The sequence below is a fragment of the Poecilia formosa genome, unplaced genomic scaffold, assembly GCF_000485575.1.
Source record: "Poecilia formosa unplaced genomic scaffold, Poecilia_formosa-5.1.2 Scaffold762, whole genome shotgun sequence".
Taxonomy (NCBI): domain Eukaryota; kingdom Metazoa; phylum Chordata; class Actinopteri; order Cyprinodontiformes; family Poeciliidae; genus Poecilia; species Poecilia formosa.
In genome coordinates, this window is record NW_006800701.1 from 52,027 (window position 1) to 71,329 (window position 19,303).

At 38.1% G+C, this 19,303-nt stretch overlaps 2 protein-coding genes across 7 annotated transcripts in view; both read right to left on the minus strand.

The window, feature by feature from the left end:
- LOC103131440 (homer protein homolog 3-like) overlaps positions 1-9,516 on the minus strand; it is a 31,512-nt gene extending 21,996 nt beyond the window's left edge. For 3 of the 4 annotated variants that reach the window (XM_007543087.2, XM_016666652.1, XM_007543089.2), the window contains exons 1-5: positions 9,036-9,516; positions 8,880-8,928; positions 4,566-4,722; positions 1,310-1,441; positions 1,088-1,192 (exon numbers count right to left, since the gene is read on the minus strand). In XM_007543087.2, coding sequence (XP_007543149.1) covers positions 1,088-1,192; positions 1,310-1,441; positions 4,566-4,722; positions 8,880-8,902 — 417 coding nt within the window. In that variant the 5' untranslated portion in view covers positions 8,903-8,928; positions 9,036-9,516. The remainder of the gene's footprint in view (positions 1-1,087; positions 1,193-1,309; positions 1,442-4,565; positions 4,723-8,879; positions 8,929-9,035) is intronic. The other variant, XM_007543086.2, reaches the window with a different exon arrangement.
- A 1,337-nt stretch (positions 9,517-10,853) lies between these two features.
- Positions 10,854-19,303, minus strand: part of LOC103131441 (regulator of nonsense transcripts 1) — a 20,930-nt gene continuing 12,480 nt past the window's right edge. For 2 of the 3 annotated variants that reach the window (XM_016666649.1, XM_016666650.1), the window contains exons 17-24: positions 17,428-17,584; positions 17,037-17,179; positions 16,722-16,896; positions 16,533-16,614; positions 14,855-15,016; positions 14,527-14,777; positions 12,645-12,764; positions 10,854-12,504 (exon numbers count right to left, since the gene is read on the minus strand). In XM_016666649.1, the coding sequence (XP_016522135.1) occupies positions 12,648-12,764; positions 14,527-14,777; positions 14,855-15,016; positions 16,533-16,614; positions 16,722-16,896; positions 17,037-17,179; positions 17,428-17,584 (1,087 nt within the window). In that variant the 3' untranslated portion in view covers positions 10,854-12,504; positions 12,645-12,647. Of the gene's footprint in view, positions 12,505-12,644; positions 12,765-14,526; positions 14,778-14,854; positions 15,017-16,531; positions 16,615-16,710; positions 16,897-17,036; positions 17,180-17,427; positions 17,585-19,303 lie in introns of those variants that run through there. The other variant, XM_016666651.1, reaches the window with a different exon arrangement.

Here is a 19,303-nt window from a genome sequence, read left to right on the forward strand (position 1 = left end):
CGGCATCTCTCTCTCTCTCTTATATATATATATATATACACACACACACACACACACATTTTTGTCATAGTACCCCCAAGAATTTAAAACTGCTTTCACATGACTTGTTAGGTTCATTGGTCTCTCTATATTCTCCTTAGGTGTGCGTGTGTGTGTGCCAGTCTGTCGCCAGTGTGTTGCCCTATGACAGACTGGCGACCTGTCCAGGCTGACCCCTCCTCTTGCCCAAAACGTTCACTGGAGATAGGCACTAGCAACTCTCCAGACCACACTAGGGACAAGGGAGTACCGAAAATGGATGGATGGATAGTGTGTCAAGTAGAGTTGTACTAAGGTATTTCAGATTCTCAAATACTGTAGAATTAAACATGAGTGAATGGGTGGATTTTTTGTGAATAATTTCCAGTAGCACTCCACAGAAAAATCTGAGTAGGTGAGAACTCACTGTGATTTCTTACTATCCCACATACTCAGTATTTCCCACCATAAGTCTACCTGATCTTGCTGTTTAACAAGTCTACAATACTTGTTGGTGACCTTCACTTACTGTTCTGGTTATCAGAGGACCCTGAAACTGCTAGCAACACCATCACTTCTACTAAATTTCACCTTAACTGGAGCACTCCTTCTGGCTGGCAATTCATGGGTTAGGGGATTATATTTGGCTGTTTTTTGTGTGCATTAAATTTAGTCACAGAAGTTAAACAGAATTTGACAGTTTTTCTATAGCCAAACGGAAATACACTGTGGTTAATCAGTTTTTATTGATCAAAAGCCAGATGTAGCCAACATTTTTATTGATGATTTACTCTAAGAGGCTTCTAGGCAGCTGAAAGTACAAAATGCAAATGTAGTGTCCTGCTGAGTAGCAGATGATAATTTTATCATTGTCCTAGATTTCCTCACTCTCACTTTCCTTTGAGGCAAGTGACCCAGCTCATATTTCTTTAGATTTTCTTTCCACTCTCTCCAGCCTTCCTTTGGTACAATTACAGTAAGCTTGTGCTCTAGCATAAGATAAAGATATTTTTCAGGACTGTTCTTTTTATTATTTTTGCAAGTTTTGAATGAAAAGGGCAACACTCACCTGAGGGGCTGCAATTGTGAGAGCTGTGTTGGCTAGTTCTTTGTCCTGAGATTTTTCTCGGGCCAATCGAGCAGCATCTTTAACATCCTTGAACTTCTCTGAAAACTAAAAAAAAAAAAAAAAATTCAAACAATTTAGTTAATTAATTCAAAACTATGATTGATGACAAATCACGGAAAATGAGAGGACAGTTATACTTGGTTTGATTTTTGTTTAATATACCTGATGCAACTGCTGCTCTGTGGCAAAACCCAGTCCATAGACAGTATTGGCTCTGCTGTCAGCCCACTGGCCAAACTTCTGAGATGTCTTAGTAAATGTCATGCTTGGTGTAACAGTGCAGTTGATAATTGCCTGGGTATGCAAAGGTGATAAGTCAGGTTAAGAACCTGAGATTCAGATGCAAAAACAAAAATGGTACAGTCAATAATTCAGTTCAATTTCAATTCAGTTTATCAATTTATACCAATTAAAAACAAAAGTCTTTGCAAGGCATTTTACAAAATTGTTTCTGGTTATCAATCAATACAGTCAGATTCAGTTTCCTATTAAGTTTGGTAAAATGTTTTTGGTTTCGGGAAACCCAGACTCTTTGAGTCAACGATTTGCAGCAATAACACTTTATGGAAAAACAGATGGCTGTGGACAGCTGATTGCTTTAAGTCTTTAACCTTAACATGTTAAATCTGATTTCCTGTACACTTTGGTCTTTATTAAAACCTATGTAAATGGCAAGAAAGTAAGGTGAATTTTATATTGCTGGTTATATACACACACAGGAAATTAAAACTTTTTTTATTATTATTGAAACCTGACTCCACTGCACTCTGCCTCAATCCGATTCACACGTGGCACTAATATCCATCCTCAGCAGCCAGTCATGTCTGGAAATCACTTAAATATTAGTGTGAAAACACTCAAAATGTTTTAAGGGTGTTTCCCTAAGGAACTTCAGGGGTGGCCTGGAAAACTTATCTTTATACCTGCATTTAAAAACTGAATGTAGTTGGTTCTAAGAAACACTGAAGGACCACTCTCTGACTTGAATTGTCTCCCCTTTTTGGCAACAGAGTGACTATCATTATTAGCTAATATTAGCTAATTTAAATAATTAGAACTGCTATCTGAGAAGATATTCTACAAATAAGACTAGTTTGGCTAAATATTTAAAATTAATTCCTTTTCAGAATCGTCAATGAAAGGGGTAATTTTTTTCACAACTACCAGGGCTACAAGAACAATCTTCTTCATCTCTTCACACCGGACAATTCATACTTCATTTTAACACAAGGGCAAAATTCCTGGGAAGTCTTCATTGGTCTCTCACACTGCAACACACATTTCACCGTACAAGGAAAGGGATCAAACTTTTTGCACTTAACTGAATAGTAACCTGCATTTAACGGCATTATTTGGTAACTAGGATCAAATGGAAATGTGGTGGCTATGTCTGTATGATTGAAATTAAATTGACTTATTTTGCCAATTACTTTGAGATGATATCCATCGTCATTTGGTGCTTTATCAATACATTTGATTGAATTATACATCAATATCTACGTTTAAAATGAATCCCAATCTCTCTGCTCCATCTAAGGTGGCTATAAACTTTGGTACCATTAGTAGCAACCAACTGACCTTCAAAGATCCTATTGACTACGTCACTCAATCATGCTGCTTTGCATTGTTAGACATAGGCTTCACAAACACGCCACCCAGCTCCTGGTGCAGTGCATGGTGATCTCCCTGGACTACTGCAATGCCCTCCAAACTGGTCTCCTAGAATGTGTTGTCAAAACTCAGCAGATGGTTCTAGAATGGCACCACATACCTTCTTAAACCATTTGTTCACTGAGCTCCCTTGTCTACACTGCATCAAATTCAAGTAATTGATGTTAGCATACATTATGTTTAAAGAAGTGACTCCTATATGTTTAAATGCTCTTGCAAGGGCTTATATCATGACTTAGCTTCTATCAAGGGCTTATATCAAAGTAATTATCAGCTTGCTGTGCCTACACAATGTTTAAGATAATCCAGACGTTTTTCATGCATTATTCCAAAGTGGTGAAATGACCTAGCAAATGCTACTAGAACAGAAACTTTCCTGTTTAACTTTAAGCACCTTATGAAAACCTAGCTCTTCAGAGAGCATTTACTACTTTTGTACCAACCCCTCTACCACACAATTCCTGCACTTCCCTTTCTACCTGTGCTCTGTTGGTACACTTTCATCCCTGAAAGAACCTGGCTGTCGGTCTTTTTATTAGGTAGCTTATTGTTAGGTTTGATATAAACTTTGTTGTCATATCCTCATTTGTAAGTTGCTTTGAGTGAAAGCATCTGCCAAATGCATAAACATAAACATATTCTACATCTTTACTTCTTAGACAATGGGACTGTCCCCAGAAACACTTACCTGAACAAGAGGAATGCAGAGTCATCTCAATGTATGTTTAGCAACATCATATTAAATGACATAACTGCCTGGCATTAATAAGTTTTAACATACAAATATGATCCATATTTGACAGATTCATTAAAATCAATGTATTACCTATAGCAATCCTTTTGGAGGAAACAGCATCTACACCTGCTTAAAATGTAAAATAAATAATAATAATAATAATAATAATAATAATTTACCAGGGAAAATGATTTCCAGAAAAACTTGAGGTACACAGGACAATCCAAACATATAATCAGACTATACTGACTCTCCACTGAAAATAAAAAAATAGATTATGATCAGCAGCCCTTTAAATTCTACAGTAAAACAGCCCTAACAAACTTCATATTAGCTGTATTCTTCAATTCTGAGAAACGCATACACTAATGTATACGAGAAAACTCCACTTTCCATTGGAAGTTAGTTTCCTCTTTAAATGCCCATAACCATGAAATATTACATTCAGAGCAAGACAGACAGATTTATGTCCATGTAAAGAATGATAAATGCCCAGCAGAAATTTTCTATACCTACATACAGTTTTTGTTTATTAATGTGGAAATAGTCATACTCTACTCCTGAAGGTTTCCACATCATCTTTAAGATCACAACCGTGAAACAGATTAAAAGTCCCAGAGCTTTACTCCGTTTTACCAACCCTAAGAAATGATTATGTAAACTCCACATTTCAGCTGTGACATGTTTGGCATAACCTCCTGGACAGCCAGAGCAGCACTGAAGATTACTGTGGCGCCAGAGAAGAGTGTTGGCTACAGATCATCATCCCACACTGCCCTCTGAGAGGTAGAAATATGGGTCATAGTAGGTGCTAAAAAGACCCTCCCCCCAGTGCCTGATGTGACCTCTTCCTCATAATCCAAATCCCTGAAGGAAAGGAGCTCTAGAAGCTCATATGCTGACAGACCACCCATGTCACCAGACAACTTCCAAGATCCAGCAAAAAAGTCACTTTATAAGGATATTACCATTTGACAGTTTTCTTTTAATTATAGTGTCTTTAATACTCACTTTGGTTCCACCCACACTAATAATACGATAGGCATTGCGATTGGCATCATAGAAGAAGGACACTGTCACAGCATGCTTGCTAGCAGGTATCCAGTTCCTCTTGGTGGTGGGATCAATCTGGAAAACATGGGCACGAGTGCTGAATATCGGCTGCTCCCTGGAGAAAGGAAGACAAGAAGGATCCTGAAATTTTGAAGAAAAAAGAGAAAAGTTTTGCGAGCCAAAACAAAAAAAGTATAATGCACAGAAAGCAATGTTGGTAAGAGTAGTAAAGCAATTGGAAAAACCTTCTGACATCCTCACTTTTTAGCTTAAGAGAAAAACTTAATATATGTGTGTGCATTGGATCAGACCCTTTTCCCACCCTGTCTTTCCCCTAGAATTATTTTTCTACCACTCACCAACTGTACAAAGGAAGCTAGCAAATAATGTTGTTAGCTCACTTGAATAATGTTTAGCTTCTCACTCTGTACAGTCTGAGCTGCACCTAGAATGGTTTGGAAAAAAATATTCAATATATAAATTAGGTACAAAGCTACAATGTTTATGGTGTTGATGGGTTGTTTCCTCATTAATATGAAAAACTTTTTCAGTATTCCCTCTTCAGCAGTTATTCATGCTGCTATCCTAAACCCCAACTATTTTAATTCTAGGTCATATAAAAAAGACATTGATCGCACTCATATTGATTCAGTCAAGATGTACATTCTAAATGTACAGTTGAATGACAATAAAGTCTGTCTATGTCAGATTTTCTGACTATTTGGATTCAGTTGTGTATACAGTTCCAAAACAGAAAGATATCAGCAATCATCAAATTACCAATTTTTTATGCTCAGCAGTCTGAGAAATAATATGAGGAAACTGCAAGTTTTTTTGTTTTTTTTTGTTTGTTTTTTTTATCCCCCAGTACTTGGCCATCGGTTCAAATAGCAGAAAACAAGATTTTAACTGAATAAACTTTTAAGATTTCTGGACCCTCTTTATGTCCAGAAAAAGGGTGCCATTTAGCCAAAATCTGGCTAAATGGCACCAACTTTGGCCATAATGCATAGCTTCATGTTGTGAGAACATCAAACACTTGCCACATATCATGCAGGGTGGTGGACAATAAATAATTTGCAGTTGTTTGTCAGGCACAAACATAAGCATCTTTTAACCATAGAGTCTTCAGAATCCAGTGTGACATTGTCTCTGGTATTTAAATCTTGGACCAAACTTGGTCAGCAACAGGACAATGATCTTTCTAAAATCTTTCACTTTTGACCCAAAATATTCAGTTGTCTCCGAGATATCCAACAATCGGATAGAAATTTATTTCAGCATAACACAAGTTTAAAACTATGCAACCAAACCAATGGAAGAATGCCTTCACTGAAATATTTCTTTTTTATTAATAACCCAGCCAGAGTCCAGAGAACCAAATCTTCCCCTGCTCTACTAAAGGAGGGCTGAGGAAACAAGATCCCCAGAATCTGAGCGGAGAACTTTTAAAATGTAAAGTGGGTTCATATTGTCAAGTCCAGGTACAGGATGGTAATAGATTCTTACCAAAGAAGACTGAAAGCTGAAATATAATCAAAATTTAATTTAATAAAATAATAAATTAAGGTAATGCAACATGGATATTACACCTTTAAAAAACAGATTTATTAGATGTATTCACCTTTAAATTCAATCACTGGGTTAATGTCCCATTATATGCGATCAAATGTTTTAATTAATTTATCATGATTTAATTTTGCATCACTAAACCCTGGTAATTTAACAGAGGTGGGTACACTTTTCACTGAAGTTGTAAAAACTACTGCATGATGAGCAGTGGTTTTCATATGTTTCTGTTTTTGATAAGTAATGACATAATGTAAAAATGTTATGTGCTGCTGTTAATCTGAGGTCACTTAATCAACCAGATCCATATAGTTCTTCTATATCAACCTTCCACCATGACTGATGATTTATAATTTCTGGCTTGCTTAATCAGATGACTTGTTTTTTGGTTTTTAGTTACTCTGGCATAATAACTATATATATGCTTAAAAAAAAGATAAATAATTTCTAATCCGTTTTAACAAAGTAAATTGCTAAGAAAAAAACATGACAGAGATGATGCTGCTCATTCTTTTTAGACAGCTATCTAGTTGATGTGCTGAGCTTAAATGTGTAATTACTGAAACCAGGACACTACTTCAGTGCAGGATCTTTAAATGATTGGGTTTCTCCCAACAGAACTGTGTTATTTTTGCCTGTCAGTGGGCATTTATAGACAATCCCATAAGTCAGAGCTTTATCCAAAAATCTTGTGGGTGGAGTAGTCGTTTTACAATTGGAAGATTGTAGGTTTAATTTCAGCATCCTCCTACCACTTGTCAATGTACTCCTGGGGCTGCCACTTAACCCCAACCTGCCTACTGATCTGCATATTTGTTTGTGAGGTGAATGTGGCTCTCGTGTAAACCATTTTGAGTGGTCATATTTATGACCCAAAAGTGCTTTATGTTGGCCACCTCATTCTCAGTGGTGGCCAGTTCTGCTGCCAGTTGTTTGTGTGGTCAATTGGCCACTGGGATGGACAGGTTGTTGGCTAGACTGTGCTGAGGGATATAGAGATGGAGTTGGGTTGGAGGCTTTGGTACCCTGCATCTCTCCCTGGCCTTCTCTGGACCTGGGCTGCTGCTTCAGTTCTTGACTGCCAATCTGAGAGCCAGAGCTTTCTGCCCCTCGCTGCTCTTGTTGGGCTGAGTGCTGCAAGGTTTCTACTCTTCTTACCATTGTAACATATCTGCAATTCCAAGTATCAAGTTAGCACTCATTCATCCACTTTGACACACGTACTCTGACTTTCACACCAACACACCTATGCAAATTATCTAGGGGTTTGACATTTGTACAAACCGTTAACCCCATGTCTTTAACAAGCTGTTAAAACAACTAATCTTTAACAAGTAGCCGTGTTGCAAAACCACATTTTGTTAAAGCAACTTGTCTACTTTGATGTCAGATAAACCCTGATATTATAGACATTCAAGCAATTAGGATAGCATTTCCATGTATCGTTTCTGTAAAGCAAATCTGCCCTGATATATGTAGGCAATGGGCTCCTCAATATGGTGTTCCTGAAATTCTGCATCAGGGCAAGTGGGGAGAAAAACACGAAAATTAAAGTGATTGATTTCTTAATTTAAAATTTAAAAAATATTCTTTGAACAGCCATGACTATGAATTATCTCAAGATTATGGGATTAGACCAAAGAAAATGTTCAGTAAAAGTGTCATTTTGATGACTGATTTAGTCAGAATCAACCTTCGAGTTTGAGGGGGGTAAATAGAACACTGCTAGATTCAGTTTGAAAGCAAAATCATCAGAATGTATATGATTAATCTAACACAGAGAAATATTCATCAGAATAACTGTTTTACTTCAGGGTTCACTCATTGCAGTTTTCTGGTTGATCTCCATTCTTCCAAAAGCCTGACCTGCCGAATCAGAGTTTTGCAAATATGATCTTTTTTGTCTGAAAAGTTGCTAAATATAGGACAAATTTGATTATTTGGCAACAGTGTGATGACTACTGTCGAACGCCCACCTGGTGGGCGGGTCTGTCGGTCAGTCAGCTCTCATGGCACAGCAAAAGAAGACATTGACTGATTTTCAGACCTATGTGGAGGGAGAGATCAGTGGATAGGATTGGTTTCACATGGAAGTATCGGGTGATCACCCATCTTCTAAAAATAAGGAAATCTTGAGCGATTTAACAGTGTCCCCTAGTCTCATTGACATAGTATCCTTGCACTCCCCCCCCTCCACACACACACGTTTGTTTTGCTATCTTTGTGGGGACTTTCCATTGACTTCCATTCATTTCTACTCATTTCTACAGCCTAAACCTTACCTTTACCTTTTTCCTAACCCTAACCATCACATACCTAACCCTAACCCTAACCAAAACTCAATTCATACCTTAGCCCTAACTCTGACCCCTGACCCAAAAACAGGGTTTCCCCTCGTGGGGACCAGGCTCAGGTCCCCACGAGGAGCGACTGGTCCCCACAACGTAGCATATGTCAGGAAAATCGTCCCCACAAGGTATTACAAACAAACGCACACACACACACACACACACACACACACCTGTCTTTCTCTCTCCGATGGCAGCAGCGGACGGATGAATGTTTTCCGTACTGTCAAGTCCAAAACTTGGTAGGTAATTTCTAAGGTATGGATTGCAGGGATTTTCATCCTACATAGACAACAAACCTCAAGATTTAAATCTGCTGAAGAATCAGGTCACTGAGATTCAAAAACTTTGTTACCTTTCTCTGTGGTGAGGAAACATCTTAGAAGGTGACCGGAACTCCTTTGCTGTAAAAACAAAAGTCAGATTTAGTCTGAGGAATGGAGCAGGTTTACAGTCTTCAGTTAAATAGAGCTCTAGTTTGTTCTCCTCGTGCAGGCACTATTACACTTACCCCATTTCGTTTGGAAACCTTGTTGAATGTTATCTAACAACTATAGCCGCCGCTGTCAGTCCGTCTCCGACTTTCAGTCCAAGCCACCAGATACTTAATCCCGCTTTATTCTCTGGGTTAAAGCCTCAGTGCCCGGAGCTGCTCTGCCGTTTAGGTGTTAGTACCCGCTGTCCACGGAACAATCACACTTCCAGCTGACCTCAGTGACTACAAAGCCCACACTCCGGATCAGCTCTCAGTCAGGTCAAACAACACACATCCGCTCTCTGCTTTTCCTCTTTCTAATTCCGTCCTGTTAGCCGGAGCTCTCAGGTTTCCTGCAGCAGTGTTCAGCTCTTTATCCAGTCAGCGTCGGAGCGCCCGATAGCCGTGCAGCGTCTGGACTACAGCCTCTCCAGCTGCATGTGTAAGGCAGCAGAGCAGGAGGAAAGTGTGTCAACCTGCCTGTAGCCGGCGCGGCGCGCCCCCGTGTGCTCGGACAGCTTTGTTTGAGCCAAGGTTTGACGGCGCACAGGAGAAAAGTCACGCCCTCCAAAAGCTACTCAGGCAGCCCATGTGGGACATCACACACCCTGCTTCTCCTGAAATATATTTGTTAATTTGTTCAATAAAACAAGAGCATCATGATGAGAGGAATCAAGAGAAACTTTATTCGTCATGATTAGCAGATTTTAAAGAAGCAAAACAAAACTGGTTTAATTCTTAAAAAAAACACACAAAAAAACGGCGAGGGATCGTGTTCTGTTCCTACTAAAACATGCAGATGTTATTTGTGGAAGTAAGTTATTGTGTGATCATTTATTGGTGGTTTTTAGGATCAATCAAACTCAAAACACGGTTGAAAATTTCATTACCTGTTCATGAAAAAGATGTAATGCATTATGAGAGCTAGTAAGTACATTTGACTCAACAGGGTTTAATTCTAAATCGGATATAATGTCAATAAAAGATACTAAATAGTTCATTGCTGTAGAATAAAAAAAACCCCGGCAAAATTCATAAATTCTTTAGGCTTGTTCAAGAGTTTAAACTGATTTAAGACAAACATCAGGTTGGCTAACTGATAGCCTTCAGTGCAAAGATGACTAATGTTGTGGTCAAAAGGTTAAAAAAAATACACATGTTGTATCACAAGTTGAGCCAGAGTGAAATAGGAATTTACAAGAGTAAGTTTCACTAATGCTGGGAAATGACACACTTTTAGTTAACTTTTTATATTTCTGGGAAAACACAAAAAGGAAAACATTGGATTAGAGAATAAATAAAAAAGCTCATTTAATAAAAAGTCAGTCATTTTTAACTATAACAGATCTCAACCGATTAGCACTTCATATCTTTAATCTTACAGCAGGATTAAAGCTGCAGTATGTAACTTTTACAAAATTATGTTGTTTTTCACATATTTGTAACATTTTAACATGTGACGTATAATAAAAGGTTGAGCTTCTCCAACTACCTCCAGTGCTCTTATTGCCACCCAAAGAAAAGCACTGCTTCTGGTCAGAAATAAGGAATAAGAGCCAGGAGGAGGGTCTTAGTGCTGTCAATCATCCTCATGTACACACTGCTCAATATGCTATTGGCAGAGAAACAACTTATTACTGAAAAAACATTCATTCGCCAGCAGTGGCCATGCTAACTAGCCTGATCGTTCATGGCAGGCTCTGTTGTGGGGAACCAGCTGTAGCCTAGCAGAGAGTAAGGGTGTGAGCAGCCATTACACTGCTGTGATTGACAGCACTGAGACCCTCCTGGCACTGATTGGTTCTGAGTGGCACATTTTCTGGTTAGAACTTGGAGAACTGGCAAAAGGAAGAGGAGCTTCACAGACTATCTTTATCATATTATACTGTTACATTACTAGTGATAGTTTTTTATTCTTGTTCGTCAGGAGATTATACATTTGACATTACATACATTTTGCAAAACTTGCATAACTTCTCCAATTTTTTCCCCTTAATGAACAGAAATCACCATACTGACATACAAATGAGAAAAAATGAACAGATAAATACCTAAATAATAAAATAATAAGGGGGTGGGAGGTGGCATTGTGGAGGTAAAATGTAATAGTATTTGACCTTTTTTATTAAACTTAATCACATGATGGGTCAGTTAAATCATTCTACACATTATGAAGGGAAAGATTTTATGTATTCCATAAAAGGCGTCCACCTGCGAGTAAATTTTGCTGAACTGCCCCTCACTGTTAATGAATTTTTTTTGTCTTCAAAAACGTTACTAGTTTTAACAAATATCTAAAAAAACAACAACTTTTTTTTAAATAAAAGTTACATTCTGCAGCTTTAATGTTGATCAAGTTCGTCATGGTAGAAGATGGAGTTTGAAGACTTTGCATTGTAATTTATTTAAAGTCAGGTTTATGTTTAAAAGCATGAAAGAAAATTTGTTCTCACTTTTTCCTCTACACATCTTCATGCTTTTCTCCTATTCAGGAACTTTAACTGTGGAAACCTCACTGCATGGTTTTTGGCGCGAGAGGAATCTCAGTAAAGTACAGTTCACTTCACTTGGTTTAACAGAAGGATAATTAGGAGTTCAGAATAAATTGAACTGCTTTACTAAGTTCAACCAGAGGGAAAAAATGACACTTCCAAACATTTACGGTGTCTATTTTTGTATTACGGTACTAAGATCTGAAATTATTGGGGGTATTTTTATTCAATTCTAATATAACCACCTGTTCTTAAGCAGACATGCTCTGAAACATGGCAAGGTACACTAGCAAACATCTCTGAACACACTTCTTTAGGAAGCTGTAAGATTTCTCAAAGTTAAGGAAATAAAACGGGTGACCCGTGTGTGTGTGCAGCCTTAAAAGGTCACAACTCTGCAGCACAGCAGCACAAACACTTTTGAGCCCACCTGAAATGCCAAATATTTCTTCTAGATGCTTTGTTTCAAGCGTTGGGTTTAAAAGAGTTGCCATAACGACTGCTTCTGGAGTTATGTCTCCATTTATTTTGTCTCACTCCACCTCCCAGAAGATCCCATGTTGGAGGAGTTTAGTGTGAGACAGATCTTCTCTAGCTTTTGGTGCAAGATTCCAAGTCCTCTCCTGGAGGACTTCAGAGGTTAAGGGACACAATGACATAACTGTCCCCTTCACACTTGTCCACCATCATGTAGACCTGTCCCACTCCCTGACCAGTTGACGGACCTCACTGCTCTGAGGACGGCGGCTTCCTTTCTGTACGTCTTCACCTGTGTGCAGCCGTGCTTCCTTATGCCATGCCAGTCTCCTTCTCCTCCCGTCCAGCTCTACTCCCATTTTTGCTCTCACTCTTCTGATTGGTTGGTTTCTCACGGTCTCCTCGTCTCTCACACAGCGGTGCTTCGGTTGTAGCAGTGGAAAACGGGTATCCATGTTTGTTCCTTTTCTATTACCCGGATTAAAATACGAACAAACCAAGCTTCAGGCAGGTCTCTGTTCCAGCAACCTGAAACACTAACACACATAACATGCTAGTTAGGAAATATGAAATTAATTTTAAAGCAAAATAAAAAACTTTCATAAGTCATTACAAAAGAACAATCTTGTGTTATTTGCTGTGATTAACAGTAATGACAGAATTTGATGCTTCTCACATTCTAGTACTGGGACAGTCCAGTCACTCCATGTTGGTAGGCCCGTTCCCCCTGGTATGTGGAGTCCTGGGACAGAGCCACATCAAACTGGGACTTGAATTCATCTCCTAGGTAACTGTCCTAGAATGGGACAAGTACATCAATTGGTTAGTTTTAAAAATTTTCAATGCTGGAAGGAATTAACCATGTATACATCAAAACTCTTCCTGGAAACAGGAAAATGAACAAACCTCAGTTTGTTTCATGTACAGTGGAACCTTAAAATTTAATTTTAATTCATTCAAACAGGCAGCTTGTGTCTTGAGGAAAATAAAAGTTTCTCCGGATAAAATAATGAAATTTAAAATTGTTCCGTCCAACCCTCAACCACACCTTTGCCAAAACATCCACAGCACTAAAAAGAAATCACATTTTTAGTATAATAGTTATCCATCTTTTGCAGCAGCATAAGTACAGATGAAAAAAATAAGACAACGAACACAGTTTCTTTGGACCATCTAAATGTGGACGTGTTTTAAGGTTATATTCACACAGCAGACAATTTTTTTATTATTCTTTACTGTTGAGGTATTGAGAAAATTACAAGAGCAAAATTTCAGTCTGATCAGATACAAAATTTCTTCTCTTTACATTTCCATTTACAAAAACAAAACAAGATGGAACAAGGGGGTATTATTTTGGAAAAACGTTACTTTTATGTATATAACAATAAGTAAATTATAGAGCAAATAGACACTCTCCGAAGAATGAACCCTCTCTTTTTTAATTCTCAACAATCTAGGATTCTTGCATATTCTGTTTTGTTGACATACAACACTCATTTGGATCACAAGATAGTAAACTTGTTCAGTTGAAAACAAATTAAAAATGTTAATCTTTCCATCTGATAGATTTCATTAGCACACTATCCATTCTTCTACAGTGGGAGGCAAAAGGTGGAGCCAGCGCCTGGTGACAGTTTTTTTTTTTACAAGCTGTAATTAGTATTTGAAACAGATATTTTGTGTTGTCAGATAGGGATTATGTGTTACCTAGAATAAGGATAGCGAATTTATAAGGTATTCTTATTTTCAAGATATTTTCAATATTTTTGTGCATTTCTATCCAATAATGTCTTATAATTGTACAATCCCAGGATATATGCCAGTGGTTGGGTTCTGTGTTTCCACATTGCCTCCAGCATTTAGGCTCCCACCTGGTACAAGAAATTTTCTGTTTCAGTGTTATAAAAAATCTAAGCAGGCTTCTCCAGTTAAATTCTCTCTATGAGTACAAATTGGTACATCTCCAAACTGCCATGCAGTAACTGTGTCATTCTTCTTCTGTGATTCCATCTTGCTTTCCTTTTCCCAATTTGTTTTCAATTGGGAAATTGAAAACAAATTCAATTGGGAATTGAATTTCCCAATCGCACAGTGGGAAATTCAAAACACTCATAAACACATTTCTGAGTGTTTTTTTTACTCATAAATCCCTTGTATAACCGTGATATAATACCTTGTTTTGGATTTTGCCTGATATGCTGTTAGTATTTCTGTAAGTACTGGTTCCTGCTCATCTGTATGTCTAATAATTTCCTGATTAAGATAATGACGTACTTGCAGGTATCTATAAAAATCCTGTTTCCCCAAGTTATAACTTGTTTTAAGTGTTTTAAAGTCTTATTTGTTCTTTATCCATTAACAAAGATGAAATATAAAAATAGACTTGTAAATCAAAACATATCAATGGCCAAGCCGGCAGACATGCAGAGATGGCCATTTTATCTTAGCATACAAGAAACGCATAAACCACAATAAAGGTGACAACATGTCTAAAGGAAGAACAACTAAACAATTAGGAATGAAAGAAGGGACAACATAGAGAGGATTGGTGAACATACCTGTGACAGTTCAGGCTGGGAGAGCCCGGGCTGGCTCATCTGGGAGGGCTGACTCATGCTGATGTGGCCTTGTGTGAGGGGCCCCTGGGAGAATGGCTGGGAGCCCTGGTCCTGGCTAGCCTGGCTGCCAGTCATGTGACCTCCGTGCTGAACTCCGTCTATTCCCACGTCTCCACGGTTTCTTTGACGAGCACCTCGAGTTCCACTGCCGCCTGTGCTGGCTGATTTATTCTTCGTGCTTTCACCACGACCTCAACATAAGAATCAGGTAAAGTGATTTGATCTAAACAATGCAGTTGGCCATGACTGACAGAAACATTCCTCTCACCTCCAGAGGGGCCGTTCAGCTGTCCTAAATAACCAGGTGAAGGGATAGGAGGCATCACAAGGTTGATGGGAATAGGAATGTTCATGGACGACATTGGACCGAGTCCAGAGCAGATCATACCGATCTGGTCATGAGTCTGGAAGTACACGTTGGAAGGTCGGCCTGTAGAGGGAAACAGTGTGTTTATCCTTCTTTCAAATGACTTCACAGTATTCATGTGTTTTTAGTACTGGATGATGTGACAGAAAACTTATCACGATATAAGCATTTCATGTCAGTCAGTATCGATAATTGATATTGATAATTATCAATTCATTTTATGTTTAAAATATCTGAAATACTGCCAAACAGGAGGCCTGACCTACTGTGTTTTATCCAGTTTTCACTCCATGTTTTTTTAAGCCCAGTGGCAAAAACCTCAAACTGCTGCTGCTGTGCAACTTATTCAATAGGTTGTTAATTAGGTAACCAGTGAGTGAGTTAGTTGATGTCACCAAAATTGCTTAGCTAAGAGGTTGAGCATCTAAAGCTCAAAGTGGGTCCTCGAGGGCCGGCATCCTGCACGTTTTAGTTCTCTCCCTGGTGGCAGGAACAACCTCCTCAACAAGTCAATGTTCTTCTTAGGCTTCTAACGAGCCATCATTTGATTCAGCTGCGTTAAACCAGGGAGAGAACTAAAACCCGCAGGTTGCTGGCCCTCAAGGACCAACTTTGGACACCCCTGATATAAAGCCTTTTTTCTGCTTATATCACCCAGAATGCTGTGCAGCTCTGGATCGGAGTTCAGTGAATATTCTATATAGGGCTGTGTAAACAAATATTTTAGTAATTGAGTAATCTATCTATTATTCTTACGATTAATCGAGTAATCAGATAAAAAAATAAAATAAAATTAAATTAAATATTGGTAAATCTGGTATAACACCGGTGTTACTATCAGATATCAGCCTAATTTTTCATATTTGAGCTTCCCTAACAGTTACTTTTTTGTAGTTTAGAAAATTAACCTGCAACAATAATAGCTCACTTTCTAAGTTAACCTGAAGAAAAGTTATACAAAAATCTGAAATTATATTCAATTTAATAATAAAGAGGCAGGCTCACAAATGCGTATAAAAAAAATGATCCAGCTTTTAGTTTATGTATTCATCTTCAGTGAGTTTAATAGATGAACTCTCTCTATGGCTATCTGCAAGCTTCATTACAAAGACTTGAAACATGTGTCTAGAGGAAATAAAATCTTGTTTCACCAACGGATACATGTTCTGATGAAATGAGTCACAAGTTGTAGCATGGATATGTGGAATATCTTGGCTATCTCCTGACTTCAAACCAAAGTCAACATGTTCACTGGTTTTATTGTCAGATGAAGACAGACTCAAAGTTTTGCATTCAGTTTATTTCTGTTCATCCTTGTGAAGCTTCTTGTGAAATTAAAAACAGAAGCCTGCAACAGGTGATCTGAGGTACATCATCTTTCAATTAAAAAACATGCAAGATCAGGTTTTCTGGTGGAAAATGTTCTGAAATGTAATGTCTAATCATCGAAATCTTTAATATGTAAATACAATTCTATATCTGCCACCCCAGAGCCTGGACAATTAATAGCCAAGTATCAACAACTTTTGAACATTCCATTGACAATGAAGGTGTGTGCTCTGCGGGAAGAAGTTCTCACCGTTGCTGCTGCGGTCGTAAACAGAGCCAGGAATCAGCGCCTCCCTGGCATCATACATGGCTGTGCTCATGAAGCGGCCACCCTGGGAACAAACAACATGTCCACTGTCTACATCTCACATTTGCACCCAGTTATAAAAGCCCTATCCAGTGAGGAAGCCTGAATGCCAGGAACACACATTTAACTCACCGGGTTGATGGCGTTGACCAGCTTCCGTGGCTTGTTGAACTGCATGAGGCTCTCTCTCAGGTTGTTCAATGGGCCTTCTACCAGAACCTTCTGCTCCTTGTAATAGTTGAGCAGGTGGTTCCACAGAGGCTGCTTGGAAAGGGCCTTCGGATTCCCCACAATGATCACTCCGTATCTGCATCACATTGGAGGAAATAGTAATAAACAGCATGTTAGCTACACCACATACAGGACAGGATGATGACATGATGCTACTAGTATTATTGTGAAGAAGGTCAAAGTTCAAGTGTTCAGTGTGAAGTGGTGGTGCTGTACCGGGCCCTGGTGAGTGCCACGTTGAGACGTCTGGGGTCATTGAGGAAGCCAATGCCCTGGTGCTCATTGGCTCTCACACAGGAGAGGATGATGAAATCCTTCTCTCTGCCTTGGAAGGCATCCACACTGGCGATTTCCACTTCCTGTTATGAAGCAGCAGTTTACCAACTCAGCTGACTGAATGACATTTCTGCTGGCTCAGGGAGCAAACAGTGGTAATTCAAACTTGGTTGTTTATGTAGGAACTTATGAACGAACGAATGAACAAAGGAAGTGCAAATGTTTTTGCTTTTATCCCATACATCAATTTCTTGTGCCCATGCTTATCCAGTCCTGAAAAATGATAAAAGCTAATTCCAGAATTCTGAAGTGAAAACCCAGCTGAGCTGACCTGGTAGAGCTTGGTATGGAGGGAGCCACTGAACTGCATGTACTGGACCAGGTAGGACCGCTGTCCTTCATAGGGAGTGATGATGCCAATCTGGTCGGGTTTACCCCCAGCCTTCAGTAACCTTGTGGTTATTTTCTCCACATTGGCAGCCTCAGTTCTACAAAGACATCACAGACATCTTAAAAAAAATGTCATTATTTCACCCATTAATTTTTTGAAGCGGTCCAAAAACATTCTCACCAACAATACAGGTAATTGTGATCCAGCTCTATTTCTGTCTAATGGCAGTTATTCTATAATCTGGAGCATTAGTGGCTGAAGCAGCTCTGTCTAGCTCCCAACATCTTCCTTTGTAGATCCTCATTCCTCAATTGGGGGCTATTTTTATATTTTTAGACATAACTAATGTTGATGTTTTTATAGGTTTCATAACTTAATACATGTACAAATAAACTGCAATTAGCACAACGACTTACTAGCACTATATATTACGTAGAAAATGACACCTGACTAAACTGGCAAAAGTCATCTTGTTGAAGCATCAACAAGCATAACTTCACTCCAGTGGTGGGACTTTATTAAAATCTTTAAATCAAGTTAATTTGAAGATATGTAATTAATAAATACAAATAAATCATATTTTAATCAAAAAACCATACATTGACAAAAACATTTATCATTCAAGAACCCTTTTTGCTGCTAAATTACTGAATGAGCTCAGAAACAAGCAAAAATGTTTGGTAACACTTTATTTGAAGGGGTGTGCATAAGACTGACATAACTCCTGTCATGAACATAAATAAGTCTTTATAAATGTCTATGAATGTTGTCATGAAGTGACAGTGAAGTGAAAATACCAACTTTGCATTAAATTATCATAATTTAAAAAATCCTGCAAAGTTGGTATTTTTAATGAACTTTTAATGCAACCTTTAGAGCAACTTTGCATTAAAAGTGTCATTATTTACCGAATGACACTTCATGACAACATTCATAGACAATCATAAAGACTTATTTATGTTCATGACAGGTGTGTCATGTTTATGACAGTGTCATGTCAGTCTTATGCACACCCCTTCAAATAAAGTGTAGCCAAATGTTTTTAATGTGTTTAATCATACTTTAATTGAAAATCCTGTATTGACAGACTAAACCCTTTCAATTCAAAAAATGTTTTTGCTGCTAAATTATTGAAAAGACATGAGCTCAACAACAAAGATGTTTAACGATATTTTTTTTTTCCAGGATCTAATCAGATTGTTTATTGAACCAGAAATTAATCACAGTGAGATTAAGAGAAGTGAGTTCGTCATCCATCACTGATGATGGCTGACGCTTGTGAATCAGACTTATGGGTGTACCAGGACGTTTTTGTGTCAAAAAAAAAAAAGAAAAGAATAATTGCGTTAGAATCTATGCAAAAATGCACTGAAGTCCCACCCCTATTTTATATGACACTTAAATATCTGTTGAAACCTTTCTAGTATGTCTATCATCGTCATACATACAGGTCATTCTAAAAAAATTAGCATATTGTGATAAAGTTAATTATTTTCCATAATGTAATGATAAAAATTAAACTGTCATATTTTAGATTCATTGCACACCAACTGAAATATTTCAGTACTTTTATTTTATTGTTTTAATACTGATGATTTTGGCATACAGTTCATGAAAACCTAAAATTCCTATCTCAAAAAATGAGCATATCATTAAAAGGTTCTCTGAACGAGCAATTAACCTCAACATCTGAATCAACAAAGTAACTCTAAACACCTGCAAAAGATTCCTGAGGCTTTTAAAAACTCCCAGCCTGGTTCATTACTCAAAACCGCAATCATGGGTCAGCTTGCTGACCTGACTGCTGTCCAGAAGG